We start from the raw sequence: 16,474 nt of genomic DNA, 5'->3' as shown, positions 1-16,474 counted from the left end.
AGAGGTGTGAAGGAAGAGCATGCTGCAGCTTGTTTTGGTGCTCCTACAAGACCACGTTTTGCAGGGAACGGGAAGCAAGCTGGATGAAGACGGCCGTCTCACAAGGAAGATTCGGAGTGCTGTAGGAAGGGCACAGCTGCTGCACTCTGGGTTTTGGGGCACGGAGCTCCAATCTCTGCGGATCGCAGAAGACAAACCAACCACCACTGGCGGTTCTCAGGCTGTAGGGGTTTTATTTGCCTCCCCATTCAAGTACTCAAGCCATGGTCTACATTGGCTGCAACTGGAACGCAGGCTGTCGCAGGGAGGGCTGGCACAGCACCAAGCACACCGTTCCCAAGCGACGCGGTTGTCACAACTCCGGCAGCGTACTTTAACCTTTATGCTTTCCATGGGTGAGGAAGGTTCTTTGCACAGCCAAGCCCCATGCAGGAAACCCAACACCTCAGCTAAATCGAGCAGTGGGGCCATGAGCAGAGCCCACCTGAGCACTGGCTGAACCACGGTAACACAAGCCAGCCTGCCTGTCCCCACAGGGACAAACCCAGACCTGTGGTCAACAGCTTCACTGCCTCTATGTGCGCTGCGGGCCAGCCACAGTGCTACCATGTCGGGTGTGATGGAGGTGAGGACAGGGAGAAATCCCAATGCCATCAAGAGATGCTTTGCAGAGCTTCCAGCAGCTGAGAGCAGGCAGACAGAATCGAGGCCAGGGGTCTGACAGCGTAACAAAGCCATTTTAGTCAGGATCCTCTTTGCCAGCTGATAAAATCCTCCTGTTCTCAGCTACCATTCAACATAAAGCCCAGGAAAACATTGCCTTTCGTTCCAGCTCTAGTGTGAGTACAGCAAGTTACTCCACAGAAACAACAGGACTTAGAAAAACAACGCTGGAGATTTGATGCTGGAATTTCCCCCCGCTCCAGTTCTCCATCATTATTCCTGCTCCCAGTCCCCCTCACCCTCCAAGCACGTTCAAAGCTGATGAACTTTGAGTTGTGGTTCTGCCTCTTCCTCCTTGGCACGCAGCTCCCCCCAACAACCAGCATTTATTGCTTTCCAGCACATGGATGTTTTCCTCCTAATTAAGAGAGCAGCTTAAGATTCTGTACCCCATTCAGCAGCACTGCCTGCTGCCCCATGCAGCATGGCAGCTCCAGGCCCTCTTTCACCAAGTTTGCAGTTTATGGGGAATATAAGAGGCCATATCTGCAGGAAGAGGTAATATCTTTTATTAGCCTCTGTGATATAGTTGGAAAAAAATGGCAAGCTGTCGGGCATACAACCCCTTTCTCAAGTCCAAAGCAGAAGCCATGTAAGGCCGTCACGGAAACACAGTTGCTCCATCATTCAGGGATCGCTGTCTGCTGCAGCTCAGCAGCCTCGTTATCCTGCTTGCCTTCACATTCTTCCACAGCTCGTCAGCATTCAGGTTTCCCTCTGCCTCGCCATGAATTCACAGCTCCAGCAGCCCACGCGCTGCCTGCTTCACAGGAACTGGCAGTGGGGGCTGGAGGAGTTTCTTGGTGGCACATTCAAAGTCCCAGTTTCTGTGTCTGGCAGCTCAGATGGAACAGCTCCATCATGCCAGCAGTAAGCTTACGGCACACTGAGAAAAGGCTGCACACCTTTGGCCAGGGAGAGCCGTGCAGACCTGAGCATTTTCAGCAAGAAGTGATGAAGAGCACGCTCACACGCTGCTCCTGCATTCTGCAGACCATGGGGCAGCATCATTCACCCACACACAGATCTCGAGGCCCTCAGTCACTTTCTAACTGCACGGTACTCAAGAGAACACACACCTACATCCAAGCAAGAACCTCCAGGTACAGCGAATGCCCAGCTTTCAGTTGAGCTCTCATAGGACTTCCTGCCCCTATCAGTTCTTCAGAGAAAAGCCTGCAGTCTTACACACCTCAAAATTCTACCACGATGCTAAGGGATCATCTGAGTGAGCTTTAATCTGGATTTGAACATCTCTTCACAACGCTGCAATTTTTGTCCTCTAGCACCTCAGACCATTTGGTCTATATTTAGTTTGGCTGTGCTAGACTGGCCAGGAGACAATGCATCTTTAGCCAACATAGCTGTGCTGGCACAAGCCAGAGAGGCAGCAAAACAGCAAGAGTCATTTGCCAGTTAACTGGTTCCCCAAATAGAATGACTTCAGTTATAAAACAGCAGAAGGTTTAATGCTCTACCACACACAGAACTACTTTAAAGCAAGACAAGACAAATATCAGCATTCATCTAAACATCATGACAGACCTCTGACACACTGGCTTGTGGAAGTCTCATATTATTCAACATGACTCAAACTTAATATATTGTAAAAGCCCAAGAGACAGCAAACTGAAATCAATACTTAGGTGTACAAAGGCAAGGCAGCTCTTCAGGTGCACACAGCCCCGCAGGTTCAGAGTGTCCTTTAAGAAGAGCTCTCTTGGAACGAGACTGAGCCTGCTAGCAAGAGACAGCAGTCAAATCATGACTTTTTTTTATTTAGTTTAAGTACACAATGTTTGTATGCAATATAAAAACCTGGTTTAGTCTTAGGAGACTAAGATGTCTAGATGTAAAAATGAGGCCACGGAGGCTGCGTGGCTCTGTGCTGTGCCTCTGCCATCTGCCTCAAACGGAGTCAAACCACTCAAACGATAACGGAGCCAAGTGTGGCTGTTGAGACCGGGGGGATCCACAAACAACTGCTCCTCCTCTGCACGTCAAGGGGCAGAGCAGGACGTGCTGTATTCCTGCTATCACAAGGATGCACGTCAGCATCGGAATCTGTCCGAGAAGTTTGGAGATTTGGGCATAGTCAGCGGCTGCTCGCTGGGCTTCACTTCTACGCTGCGGTATCTGCGGATTGGGTTTGCCTTGTGAACCTGGAAAACCAACGTCAACGTGAAGAAATGGCTGCACTTATGATGAAGCTGAAACGTGCAGGCAAGCATCTGATCTGCCCTGGTCACTGGAGTGAGGCACGAGGAGCACAAGACACCGAGGCTGTGGGTTTCACTAGGATTATTCCACTCCACATGTGTACAGCTCCAAAATCAGTTCTCAGCCACCTTTTCAGTTTTTACTTTTAAGCTGGGACATCAGTAAGGAGGCTGTGACAGGGAGACTTGAAAATACAGTCTTAAAGCAGTTCAACATTGACATTGGCTCATTTAGTACACTCACACATTCCTTTGGGTCCCTGCTTAGAATGAGTTCACTTACCAGTTCTTGTCTTAGCTTAGCAATTTCTTCCTTTTCACGTTCCTCTTCTTGCTGTCTGACTCGTTCTTGAAGCTTCTCTCTTCTGGCTTCTAGGTTTGCCAATCGCTTTTCAAACTCCTGTCGCTCTTTAGCTCTTTTTTCTGTTGCCAGCTCAAAGCTTTCAGGAACTACAGAACCAGAAAGGCTCTCTAAGTTTAGAAATAGAAGGAATAACATTGGTGCAAAGGCAGCCAGGTAAAGCAGAGCAGTACTAATATCAAGAAGCAGCCTCCCTGTGGAGAGCTTCATCTTGTGAGGGTAGTTAGTAGACACTTCTGGGGTTCCAGGGAAAAGCTTACAGTTCAACATAGTAGCACTAACGCAGACACTGCCCATGCCACAGGTGTTCTCACAGGAGGGAGCAAGCACACAGTGGTTAGAACAAACAAGTTTTTGACTCCTGTACCCTATGAAGTTTCTAGCTCCACATAAACTAAGTTGTAGATGCATTCATCTCATTACAAATGGGAAGAAAAGACTGACAGCTGCTGCAGAATTGCCATCTGTCTCTACAGGGAGCTCCTTGCATACTGTTTACCCTTGTCCCAAGCTAGCACACACATCAATCATCCGCCAATTGTAGCATAGCTGTGAAATACAGCTGCCATGTTGGCGTGGGCCAGGGGGGCAGCAGAGAGGAAACTCCCCCACACTCCCCAGGGAGGCAAGCTGTTAGGGAATTAGTTAAGTGCACAGCACCCCTGGCTGCACTGATAAAGAAAGAGGCATCAGCCAGCCTAAGCATCACTAATTGCATCAGTTCTGAGTTACAACCAAGCCTAGGTAGCAAGTACTGTACCTGATAGCATCTTATTTTCCTTTTTAGGCACAAAAGGCTCCTGGTACACCACTACATTGGGACGAGCTTTAAAACATGCTGCCTCCTTCTGCTTTTTCAAGTCTTTTTCAAGCTGCATGAGAAGAGAACCCATCAAGTGCCAGGAATAACAAAAACACCATCTTTCCCCCCCCACACAGAATTCAGCACTCCAGACACTGGAAAAGCCAGGCTGCCTTCAGATTGGATCACTTGCACAGAAAACATTATTAAAGCCAAGAAGATGTGTCACTTGTTGCCTGCCAGTTACTTTTGGGAGGAAAAAAAAAAGCTCAAACAGTTTCAGATCACAGACCAGGATAATCTTCAAGTTTCCACTGCAAACTTGACGTGAGAAAAGCAATATATTATTCATACATCAATAAATCCTTCAGCACAGAGATGGTCAAAGGGATTCAGCAGCACATAGCTGCTGCTTAGCAGATACCCCACAGCTGTTCATGCAGTCATGGGAAGCCCATCACCCACTGTAACGGGTGAAAGAAACCCAAATCACCAGTCCCTTACTCATGATAAAATCCCATGCCAAGTACAGAGCAATCCATTCAACTTACACCCTGATCTCAAGTGCTGAAGCTGAGCTCAATCCCAGCTACTTTCAGTCTGCTCCTATCTGTTACCTTTGCTACCTTACCTGCTGTTTCCAGCTCTGTTGCTTGGCAGCTCCCCGCTCGTCAACCTGTAGATTGAATGGCTCAGGCTGAGTTGGGGTTTTGACCTTCTTTTCTGGCAGCTTCACGTGGTCAAAATAAGGCAGAGGCAACGCCTTGAACTTTGGCACCTAAAAGAAATAGCTTGAAGTATTCCTTGCCCCTTCTGCAAATGCATAAAGCTTGGGATGCTTAACAGACAACAGCAAGAAGCAAGTCCTGCAACAAGCTTTCTATTATGAGGTGGAATACAGGGTGCTTTCTAGCTCTTACCTCTTCCTTCTGCAATTCTTCTATTTTTTTCTCTTTCTGTATTAGCCGCTCTCTGTCACGGGAATCAAAAGAGAAGGGGCAAACTTCCACATGCCTCTGTTCTGGCATTTTAGGTTTGAAAGGCACTCCGTAGTGTGGCATAGGGTGAGCTTTGATCACAGGGGCAACCTCCTTTTCCTAAAGTGATAGCAGTATTAGGATCTGACGCACAGCACTCTGCAGCAAGGTTACAACTCGGGCCCCAATGTCTAGAATCCCTGTAGTAAGGGTCAGAATAACTTCAAGAAAACACTTCTGATACCACAAGAAAGTAATAAACCAAGTAGCACCAATATACAGGCATGGTTGGACAACATTTGATGCCTCATTCAGCTCTTAATCCAACTCTGGGTGTATATAATTTGAACCATCTCCTTCAGTAACCGGAGCGAGACAGCAACTAAGCTGAAAGGGAAGTGCAATATCTGTCCTTCTCAAAGAGAGAAAGCCAATATCCTTTATTCTCTGGAACTAAGCAGTTTACTTTCCCCATTTGCAGAGGCAACTCATCTAACAGCCTAGGCAGTGTCCTCATGTTTTAAAAATTCTGCTCTTCCCCAAGACAATTCACTTTCTGTGAAATGTAGCAGTAATTCAATCTTTAGCAAAGAATGGCACCAAGAAAGGTGCCCACGGGGGGACTGCCCAGCAGGAGGAAAGGGCTGGCCAAACCAGAGCATCACACCAACCAGCAAACATGACAGGATGACTGAGGCAGTCACCAAGGTGGAAGAGGAAGGCTTCACACAGCACATCCACAGTTACCTTCTCTTCATCTCTGCTAGTCATTCGGGTTCTGCTTTTCAAGGCAAAGACTGGAGACTTGGGTACAGTAACAGGAAGCACTTTCTTCTCTGGAACACCCTGTTCAAGACAGACAGTAAGGAGTCAACTCCGATCAACAAAAAAATGCCACAGATCAGCAGTCTTACATATTGCATTCATTGCTGTCCTTTGTTCTTACTCAATGACAGACAGCATTTACTGAAGACAATTAAATACACAATGAAACATAGCTGAATGAAGCTAGTTGTCACCTCAGTCCTAATTCCTGGGTATGATAAACTCACCACAACGTCCTCCAGGATTTTAGTTGGACACGGCCTGGAATGAAATTTGAAGTGCTCCTCTTCCTGCTGTTTCTTATTCTCACGGTCCTGAATTCTTTTCTCTATTTCCAACTCAAAGCCAATTGGCTGTGTGAGTTCCTTCACTGGGGGTTTCTTGGGCAGGATTGGCCCACCCTCCAAAATTTTGTGATCCAGCTCCCGTGCTTTGAATTTGTACCTACACAGGGATGATAAACAGTCACCTACACATTGCATGCAGCTCCTAGCAAATGGCTTCTCATGGCATAAGTCAGCAGCACTCGGGTTGTGCCACACGCGTGCATTGCTTTGTGTGCAGCTCTAGTTGGCAACTCCTTGGCTTTTGGAAAAAGCAAGACTTCAAGGATCACCTCAAGGATTGCACTCTTAGAAATCCAAAATTTAGTTTACAGGAGAGTTTTAAGCTATATGCAGATTATACATTGGTGCTATGTCAGATTGGCTTTACTAATCATAAGCTGCACTCAACAACCATCTCTTCTTGAAGACTCTCTTCTTCAAAATAAGTTGGCTGCTTTTATATCCTTACATTAACTACCACAGGATTGTGCACGACACCCAGAAGAAGCTGAAGTGTTTTTATGGTTCTTTCACACACACACAAAAAAGGGGTCTTAAGATGCAGTATTTTGTTCCAGTGATAAGCAGTTCTCTCAGAGGATCAGAACCAGCCTTTACTTACTGTTGAATTTTCTCAATTTCCTCTGCTTCTAGTTCTGCTGCACTCTTGCAGGCAACAGGTCTGAAGCGGTGCTTTGTTTGAAGCACTGGTGTTTTAGGGTTGGTAAGTCGAGCTTTCACTGGCTTTGCTGGAACTGGGCCTAAAATTGAAGTAACAGAGCTGAGCAGTTAATGGCAAGGCAGACTGCTTGCCCAGCAGAGCAAGCAGAGAGTCTCTGTGCAGTTTCCTGGCTGTATGTGTATGGGTTTGCTTACCTTCATCAGATTTCCTGCTCCTCAAATGGTAACGAGAGGGTGTGCGTTTCTGGAATGCTTCAACCTGCTGAGCAAGGGACACGTACTCTGATGAGGTGTCTTCCAGCTTTCTTTTGCTTCCCGTGGACAGATTGAAAGGTTTGGGGACAGTGGGTCCCTTTGGCATTCGCATCTGGAGAAAGAAACAAGACTGCAGTCATTATGGCCATTTAACAGAACGATGTTGTGAATCAGAGAGAGAAGGAAGCTGCAATTTCTTCCCCTTATTTAAAAAGGGGACAACACTTAACGTGACACAAATCTCTGAGCACGCATGATAGCCATACCAAAAACTGTACAAGGGAGAAGGCTGAAGCATAACATGTAGCAGCTAATAGATCCAATACTGAAGGGCCCAGCTTTGCCAAAGCATCCTTTAGCATCTTGTGCAGTGCAGGCACCCAGTAAGCCAACAGTTACAAACACACCACTCTCACCTCTCAAGAATTTACCAGCTGAGAGATACCAGCAGCACGTGTTGCAAAAGCAAAACAAAGGAAAGTAGTGTGCAGAATTACTCAGCTGAGTGCTGGCAATACTCAGGCTCTTACTGGAGAAGGAGGATGCTTCCTCAGCACTGCTGCAAAATCCACTTCCTTGTACTCCTTCTCAGGCTGGCTTTCCACATGTTGCTTAATTCTATTCTCTGTGCAGAAATGGAAGTCAACTGGCTTCGTTACTTGACCAACAGCTCTCTTCACAGGTTGTCCTAGGGAAGAAGAGCATGTAAGGACTGGAAACCTTTTGGGGTGTGGGATCAGAGGAAGACTTTTTTGGGAAGGGAAAAAAAAAAAAAACAAAAAAAAAAACCAAAAACAGTCCCTAATATCTGGTGAAGTTTTTAAAGAACTTATTTAGAATCTTTCAAAACACGACAAAATAAAACTTTGTTTCCAGGAAGTTTAAGGAGAAACGTACATAAAGCCACCTAAACCATAACACGTAGTACAAAGTCTGGAATGCTTGCTTTCCAAAAAATACCTGCACAGCTTCATGCAGCACTCTCCTCATGAGCCCAGCACAGGCTCAGCTTGCAGTTCAGCTGGAGCTCACCTGTTCCAGCAATAGCTGCCTTTAGGGACTCCTCATTCTTCTTCCGCAGCTCCACGACCTCCCGCTGCAGCTGCTGCATCTTTTCCAACTCCTGCTCCTCTGTACTCTTCAGCTTGCCAGCAGTATTGGTCCTCCTGCAGAAGCACAAAGACTGAGATATTCCCTTCCCTGGTTATTAGCATATTAGTGGACAGGAACATGCTCATCTCTGAGCTCACTGCAGAAGCACCATTCTTCCTACAAGTAGATTATTTAGAAAATACCTGTTGGGATTTTGTTTCCTCTGCCACCCCACGCAGCCATTTGTGGCATGCACATTTGATACAAGGTTTTTTCCCCCCTCAAAATTAAAGGGAAAGTTTTCCTTTGCACAGGAAGAGTCGATGAAGTATATTTCATGGTAACGTTGTTGCCTTGATCTCCTATTTACCAGGTGCAATGCCATGGCACTCCGAATTGAAGTTAGAAACACTACAGCAAGGATTGTCACCTAAACCAACTGTCATGAGCAAAGACAAGCTTCAGCCACAGCAAATGACCTACTTCAACATTGTTGGCGTGGAGGGCACGGTCAGTTTGTTTTTCCCTCTTGCTGGGGACAGGTCAGGATGATGCAAAAGCTCCTTCTTTGGGGATCCATCTGTCAGCTTCTCCTTGCTGCTAGAACTGAAGCGACGAGCTGTGAGGGCAAACCCCCGACTGCCACGCTCTAAACAAAAGATCACCTGCAGCTCTCACCATCCCACACAGCATCCCAACACCCAGTGAGTTAAGATATGCCAGATGGGCCTTACCTCACCACGGGCCCAGGCACAGACCGTTTAGTTTTCCCTGGCACCCTACGGCTGTAGAAGGGAAGATTATTTACTGCTTTTCCTTCTGAGGAGGTAAACGTGCTGTACTTCATCCAGGTGTGACTGTTTGCAAAACTGGCTTTGAAAAACAAAAAATATTTCCTGGCCCTAAGCTTATGGATAAGTAATATCTCAGCAGCTAAGCAAACCTGATAAATATTTTAGCTGTGACTCCTCCAACACTTACGACTAATGGTGACCTCCTGTCAGACAAGTGAAGCCAAATTCCAGCTAGCTGACAGACACTGAGTATGTAATAAAAAGCTTCAGATTCCCAAGCTTATTTCATTCACACCTTCACCATCAGAGCACTGAATTCATGTCTTACAGACATTTCTCCTCACCTATGAGACCACTATCCAAGAGCCAGGTTTTGGTCTCCTGCCCCTAACCTCCAGAACAGCTCTGAGAACCAAAGAACCCTGCCAGTCAAGTGGAAATCCTTTTGAAAGGAAATATTTTCAACCTCTTTCTCAGCCCCAAACAGAAGCTCTGACGACATACATTCTCATTTTTTTCAGGGGTGGAGCCTCTTCCTTGTTAGCCAACGCAGTAGCATTTTTCTCCACTTTCACTGCAGCTGGCTGTTTGCGTTGCTGTGTTTTCCTTTGCTTTGCAGCTGGTCTTCTGCCCGCTCTGCAGTGGAACAGAAAGCAGAGGTCAGCTTTCCCACCAGGTCCAAAAAGATGTGCAATCAGTACAGCACCACATCAGTGCCTTCCCCACTCCAACACGCTGTGTGCTTAATCTAACGGGCCAAATGCAGCATAAATGACCTAAGTTGTCAATCCACAAACATAAGTCTGTGGTGTATACAAGTGTACAGAACCCCTTGATTCACATCAACAAGTTCTGCCCAACTCATAAACAAAGAAACTTTATAAGTCACCTCAGTTTCAGATATCCTCGCATTCCAGAAGCTCCCAGTGCCACAGAGTCTCATTTGACAAATGTGAGACACTGCATTGCATTGCCACCCCTAGAGATTACCCTTCCAGCTTAGCAAGCAGATCAGCTATCCCAAAACACAATCCTTGAGCTAGAGAGCATTAGTCCCTCGGGACAACCCCAAAACAGCTAGCACTGCAAACACTGAGAGTAAGGACCTGCTTAATCACACTGCTATCAAGCTTCACACAAACTAAATACTAGTATTTCACCTTTGAGGGGCCTCAGCAGGAGCTTTCCAGCTTGTCAGGGATCCAGCAGTACTCTGAGGAACCACACTGCTCTCTGATACTTCTGCTCCATCCTCTTCACAGCTTTCATCTGAGAACAGCAACACACATCAGCTTACACACACACACAGTGCAAAAATGAAGCCACAGGAGACTTTGCTACACAGCAATATAAGAAGATGCTTCCAAAATAGCCAAACTGAGGCTTTTCCATTTCCCTCGTGAAAAACAGGTAAAATTTATCCCCTGCTCCCCACCCTGTGCCAGCTTACTCTTTGTTATTCCTTGTGATGTGAGAGGAAAAAGAATGAGAGGAGGCTTTGAAAAAGCAGGACTGTTCTGCAAGACCTTTGCCAGATTTTCTGCAGGAGGGATATTCTCCAGGTTGGCTTGCTGGTCTGTGAAGAAAAGGAAGGAAGACTTTCATTACATACACTATATTTGAAGTTCACAACAATACCTCTGAATACCATTACGCTGCTATGATGAAATCCATTGATGAATGATGCAGTCAATAGCAACTCATCCACTGGCACAGAAGCCAACCAAGCATCACAGCAAGCCCTCATCCAAAGAGGAAACAAACCAAGGAGTTGGAAACAACTTACCAAACCAGGAGTCTGCATTGTGCACATCATCATCGCTTAAAGTCGCAAAGTTGATGCAGGGGTTTGGGACATCGAAGGAGTAGCGAGACCCTGAGCGAGCCATCTTCACCCCTGGGAGGCCTCCACCCACACTGCTCAACCCTGCAGACAACAAGAATTGTCACCTGTTACACCAGATCCCAGCACAGGTGTCCACTCCTGCACTCTTACTAGAGACAAAGGTATCTTTTGGTATGTTTTCCCATCTTGCAATTCACGGCCTTAGGGCAGGAGGGCTCACAAGCAGCACAGGTTTGAAAACATCGAGGCTAAACTGCAGAAGTTCTCTGTGTACCTGGCAGGGCTAGAAATGTATTTCCACAAGGAAGTGAAGCACAAAGCTTTTTCACACAGTGACCCATCTGCTCTTTCCTCCCTCTCCACACACAGCAAAGGGGACTTCTTACAGTTACCAGATTTGATGCACAGAGCAAAAGGCTGACAACCAGGTGAATTCCAGAGCACAGCACAGCTCCGCCTTTCTCCCTCTGTAACACTACAAACAAGAGCCAATAACACAGAGAAGCTCCAGCGTGGAGAACACTGATTTCCAAAACAGAACAGAGTTCTGCAAAGCATTGTCATAGAGCAACAAGCAGGAAAAAGTCAGAACTGGGTTGCTGGCAAGTCCCATGGAACTCCGCTGAGAGGCTGGCCAGGCTGTAAACAAACCAAGCAGTAGGAGAGTGTCAAGATCAGTCCCTGCAGTTAATTAGGAGAGCAATGACAGCAGAAGGAGTCCTTATGTCAACAAGTGTTATTAAATACAAGGGAACAGGAGTAAAGGCAGCAACTAAGTAATAAATCCGCAAATTGCAACCACAAAACCTTTTTGCAAAGGCCTTTTTTTTTAAAAAAGGAATGATTTTATAATGCCTCACTTAGCCACAAGGCAAAGCCCTGGAGGATAGGTCATAAAACACTCCCAAAGGAAATCCCCTGAACCTTGCTTTTTGGAGTCCAACCAACTCCAGACCAAAATATTCACATCCCACAAATTCTGAGGCGTCAGCCATTGGTCCAGGCAGAGCCCACACAGCTCCCCCTAGGCAACAGGCTGCAGAAACTGGAGCTTAAGAGTAAATAAAGCAGCACCTAGGAGGTATCACTGCTGCCTCTAACCCACAGGCTTACACCTTCCAAAGGAGCTGCACTGAGAAGCCTGCAGTGCCCCAGCACAGCTATTGTAAGGGGAAGAATGCCATCACAGAGGCATCACCTCCACGACTGAAGGTGGCAAGGTAAGATCCAAAGAAGGCAAACGGAAGGATCTGAGCCAAAACCAACCGTAATCGAGCTCAAGACACGGCTGGAATCGAATGCTTTCCTACCACCCTTAATCAAGATAGGGTTTCTGTCAACACTACCCACTTTTTTAAAAATCAAATGCGTCATCTGCATTCTCCCCTCACCCTCCGGTCAGCGCATGGAGCTGAGCTGCAGGGATCGTGTTTCACAGCTACTTGTTTCCACTGCTCACTGCTGCTGGGCTGCAACACCTCCCACAAGCCAAACTGCTTCCAATTTTTTGCTGCATAAAGCCCGTGTTCTTCCATGGCTCAAGCAATGCAGGAGAGCCTCAACACTGAGCCCTTTCCCTCCCCACCCTGGCCTGAACACATCAGCCACAAAAACAAGAGTGCAGCAACACCACGGTTTCATACTCCAAGTCTTTTGCATGGTACAGAGTTGTTCTGAACGACCCCCAGAGAGCCTGTGCATCAGTCAGGTGAGCTCCCAGCACCCTGCTCATAACTCCCTATGCAGCCCCCAAGTCTTAGGCTAAGGAATTGCCAGCACAGGGTCACAGAGCCCTGCAGGGACCCACAGCCCCATCCTGCGGGGCGGCTCACAGCACGGTTTGTGCCAGGGCAAAGATCCAGTGCCCTCGCTTTCAAGAACAGCCCAAATTCATTTGGTGAAAGTGACTGCAAGACTAAAATTGCAATTCTCTTCCTAGTTGCAAACTGGCCTGAGTGACGTAAATAAGCTACACATAGACGTGACCCCATCCAGCTTCTGTACAGAGCAGCAAAGCCGTATCTGCGAAGGTGAACAGGCCATGGGCTTCTCTACACGTCAGGTTGCTTTTGAGTAACTACACTTCGGCACGTTCCAGAAGAGTGCCTCAGCCTGGTTGGGATTAGTTGGCTTTGATAAAGGATTAAGCTAAATTGGAACAAGCATTCCTATCCCAGAATAAGACTGATCCAACAGCAAGCGCAATGGGTATTTTAGAATAACTTCACACCTGGCTCTAATCCAAATTAGCTTTAAAACACTGACGTGATCGCATCACAGATGTGCTCAGTGTCTTTATCTCATTGCAGTTGTGAATTTCTTGCCAGAAACGTTTTGGCTGGATGAGGCCATAGAGGAGCAACTCAGGTGACACCTGCACAGCGCTGATCCGGCTACAATACAGCACCAAGCATGTGCTAAGAGGATGCTTCAGCTACACAGTTGTGATCTGACCACAAGAGGCCCCCCTTTGGAGGGGTTCAGTGTTGGGAGAAGGAGGGTGCAGGGAAAATCTGTTCTTCCCTGCTCCTCTGGTCCATTTGGAACACCATCATATGACAGTTCACCATTGTAGCTTCATAAGCTGCAGACGTTACTTCCTCTAAGATCCTACTAGGTTTGTGTAACATCAGTAAGCACGCAGGCATTGTAAAGGACGATCAATAAGCGTACAAGAGAAGTTAGGATAGTAAGATTATCACGTTGGAAAAGATAAGCAGAGATAAATGGAAATGCTCATCAGTGTCACAGGCTCACAGTAAACTCCACCAGGAGCGATCTCCAGAAAGAGATCCTTCCTCTGTGGCACTCAGCACTTAAATGGGAAGGCTAGGAAAGCAGGAGCCAGGCTCCACCCCTTCCAATCATACAGGTGAATTGCTTTCAGCTGTGCCCCCCGCAGCTGACTCGGTGCTCACCTCAGGTGATCAATCAGAGCTTCGGGCCATGATCCAACAGTTCCCCTACAGTTTGGAAAGACAAAAAGAACCCAAACATACCAGACGTGTGAAAAGGACATCCTGAATTCCACTGGGAACCAAACAGATCCAACTTATTCAAACAGGAGTAAGCAGAAGCAGCCCCCTTAGGGCTGAGAGCAACACACAGCCATTTGCTGCAGCGATTCCAGTGCCTTTTGCTGTCGAACTCAATGCTGACTGCCATTTAATCACAGAACGCTGCACAAACAGGGCAACTCCTTTAATTCAACCTGGCAGCTTTTTCATTCTCCTAGAGCACAAAGCTCCCCATGATAACCCAAAGTTCCCAGGTGCTTTTCACTAGATAATATATAAACTGAGCTGTTATAAAGGCGTGGAAACTGCTTCTCCAGAGATACAATCCTGCCACCAAAGGCTTGGGGGAGGCTATCCCCCCACACAGCTGCCATGCAAACTTCCTCAGGGGGATGACAGCAGCCAGCAACACCCTCGCTTTCTCCTGAGTAGGGGTGAGAATTCTTGAATTCTGGATTTGCAGCTTCTCTTTCTTCTGTAGTTTCATCATTCAAAGCTAGGGAGGGGGGAAGGGAGGAAAAACACGCTTTTCTGCAGCACAGAACGGACGTTGAATTCATTGCCCTCCCAAAGAGCAGTGTTATTATCCCATCGTGTAACGCTTGGATTGAGGCAGAGAGCCGGGCTGCAGGCAGGAGGAGCCGCACACAGCACACAGCAGCCCGAGGGGAGCGAGGATCCAGCAGCCTCTGCCCTACAGCTCGCCTGGGCTGTTCCCTTTCCAACAGCCCAAAATAGAGCCCGGCCACCTCACACTCCGTAAATGAGACCCCAGGAGCTCTGGGAGGCACGGAGATGGCACGTTCTAAGCACAGCCACCGAAGGAACCGAGCGTTATTTTTAGGCGGGTATTTTCTGCTAGGTATTGGATAAACTGATGTCCAAATAAAAAAAGAGAGCCGACGCGATAGCACTCCGATACCGAGGCACACCCCCATTCCCTGCTCCTTACTGTTCTGAGGACTGAGATCCCGTTACAAAGCAGCAAAGCCCTTTTCCCCCATTTCAGGGGCACGTTTCTCCTCCCAGAGCCGTTCACAGCGCCGGGCCGCGGCCTACTCCCAAAATGTGGCCAAAGGGGTCCAGAGGAGAACAGCGACAAGGGACGCCGTTACCGAGACGCGCTCAGGACGCGAGGAGAGGCCGCTTCACCCCCGGTTCCCCTCCGCTCCCACTCACCTCAGCGCCACAGCCGCCGAGCGCGGAGCCTCCGCCCGCCGCCGTTAGCGGATTTCAAACTGGGCTCGTGTTGTCCGAATGGACCAATCAGCGCCCAGAGCACGCCCTAGCTGCGTGTTGATTGGGCGGGCTGCCCAGACGCTAAAGGACCCGGATGAGCAAGCTCGCCCCTCCCCACCTTCCCTCCACCCCCTCCCGGGGCTGCCAGCAGAGGCTGATGGGAAATGTAGGATCCAAAGCACAGAGCCCCGACCCCAACATCAAGAACAAACAGCAACTCCCATAATGCACAGGGAGGGAGGGGTCTGGCCAATCAGGGGAGGCGGAGCTCTGGGGCAAGCTATCAGCTGCTGGGAGGCGAGTCTCCCGGACAGGGCAGAGAGCCGTCCGGCTGGTCTGCGTCCGTCTCCCGCATCCTCCCTCTGCCGGGTCTGGGCACGGTCAGCATCCGCGGCTGCACGGCGGTGCTTTCTTTCAGGCTCTTAGATTAAAGGAACAAGGCTCCAGAGCCTCCAGGCCCGCTTGACATCAGCAGCAGCAGCCGCCTTGCTCCTTGGCTTGTTCCACCAAGACGCTGCGGGCAGGAGATAACATCCCTAGCTATTTCTGTAGCGGCTTAAAGATCTTTTGGTCGTGAGTCACCAGCGACTGGCTCGGCAAGATGACAGCGGGGGTATTTTGTTCTCCATACAGCTGCCAACAGAACCACAGTCTCATGGGCATTGCAGAACAGGGCCATGAGCACTCAGTTCCTGTGCCATTGCTGTGTTACGGGTCACTGATACGTCTGGCTCATAGCTCCCATGAGCAAAGATGTCTGTCTCACTCCTACTGCAGAGGCTCTGCAGGGGTAGAAACGGTACACAGTGCAACAGCAGGGCTGTCGCCTTCCTGCTCTCCTTGCTATGCTGTATCTTTCAACAGATGACAGGTCACCTGATTGCAGGATCCAGGAAGGATCCCACATTCAACTCCCCACGTCCGAAGAAGTCACGGCCCCGCACCAACCCCTCACACTCCACACAGCTCTCCATGGCCGTGGGTTCAGGCAGCCACGCCAGCCCTGTGCCACATCGGCTTCAGGCCTTGCCCCGGGTTCACCTCACCTCTGCAAGCACAGCACCGAACCGCAGTGCGGGGCACAGGACAAAAGATGCGTGAAAGGCGAGAACTGCGAGCAGAAGAGAAGCGTCTGCCACCAGGGGACGCCCGAGTCCAACCGTCCTCGGCGCCGTTGCGCTTGCGCACTGGCACGGTTGCCCAACGGTCGCTCGCCCCGAGGTTTTCGCGCATGCGCACCGTTCCTCACTCAGTCTCGCGGCGTTGCACGCATGCGCGCTGCCCCCTCCCGTTCTCCCGCCCCCCCCGGCTCGGCCC

General features: G+C 48.7%; 1 protein-coding gene across 3 annotated transcripts; it reads right to left on the bottom strand.

Moving 5' to 3' along the window:
• Window positions 1-1,936: 1,936 nt before the first annotated feature.
• Window positions 1,937-16,262, bottom strand: TPX2 (TPX2 microtubule nucleation factor). 3 transcript variants are annotated; one of them, XM_042809186.1, is made up of 17 exons: window positions 16,204-16,262; window positions 10,842-10,982; window positions 10,506-10,631; window positions 10,216-10,324; window positions 9,560-9,691; window positions 8,745-8,867; window positions 8,202-8,335; window positions 7,700-7,857; window positions 7,110-7,281; window positions 6,856-6,994; window positions 6,135-6,351; window positions 5,830-5,928; window positions 5,026-5,202; window positions 4,737-4,883; window positions 4,064-4,175; window positions 3,226-3,413; window positions 1,937-2,885 (listed from the first exon to the last, which is right to left on the bottom strand). In XM_042809186.1, exons 2-17 carry the CDS (start codon window positions 10,942-10,944, stop codon window positions 2,775-2,777), a joined length of 2,247 nt encoding a protein of 748 aa, XP_042665120.1. In that variant the 5' UTR covers window positions 10,945-10,982; window positions 16,204-16,262; the 3' UTR covers window positions 1,937-2,774. The 3 variants fall into 3 exon arrangements, with proteins under 3 accessions (XP_042665120.1, XP_042665119.1, XP_042665122.1); XM_042809185.1 differs by lacking the exon at window positions 16,204-16,262 and adding an exon at window positions 15,098-15,135; XM_042809188.1 differs by lacking the exon at window positions 16,204-16,262 and adding an exon at window positions 15,098-15,135 and having other exon boundaries at window positions 3,226-3,392.
• Window positions 16,263-16,474: the final 212 nt, after the last annotated feature.

The sequence above is a fragment of the Centrocercus urophasianus genome, unplaced genomic scaffold (genome assembly GCF_019232065.1).
Source record: "Centrocercus urophasianus isolate 14NV4802_14NV808 unplaced genomic scaffold, USGS_Curo_1.0 seq_1102, whole genome shotgun sequence".
Classification (NCBI taxonomy): Eukaryota; Metazoa; Chordata; class Aves; order Galliformes; family Phasianidae; genus Centrocercus; species Centrocercus urophasianus.
The sequence above is the reverse complement of the archived record's forward strand: the minus strand, read 5'-3'. Positions and strand labels throughout refer to the sequence as shown.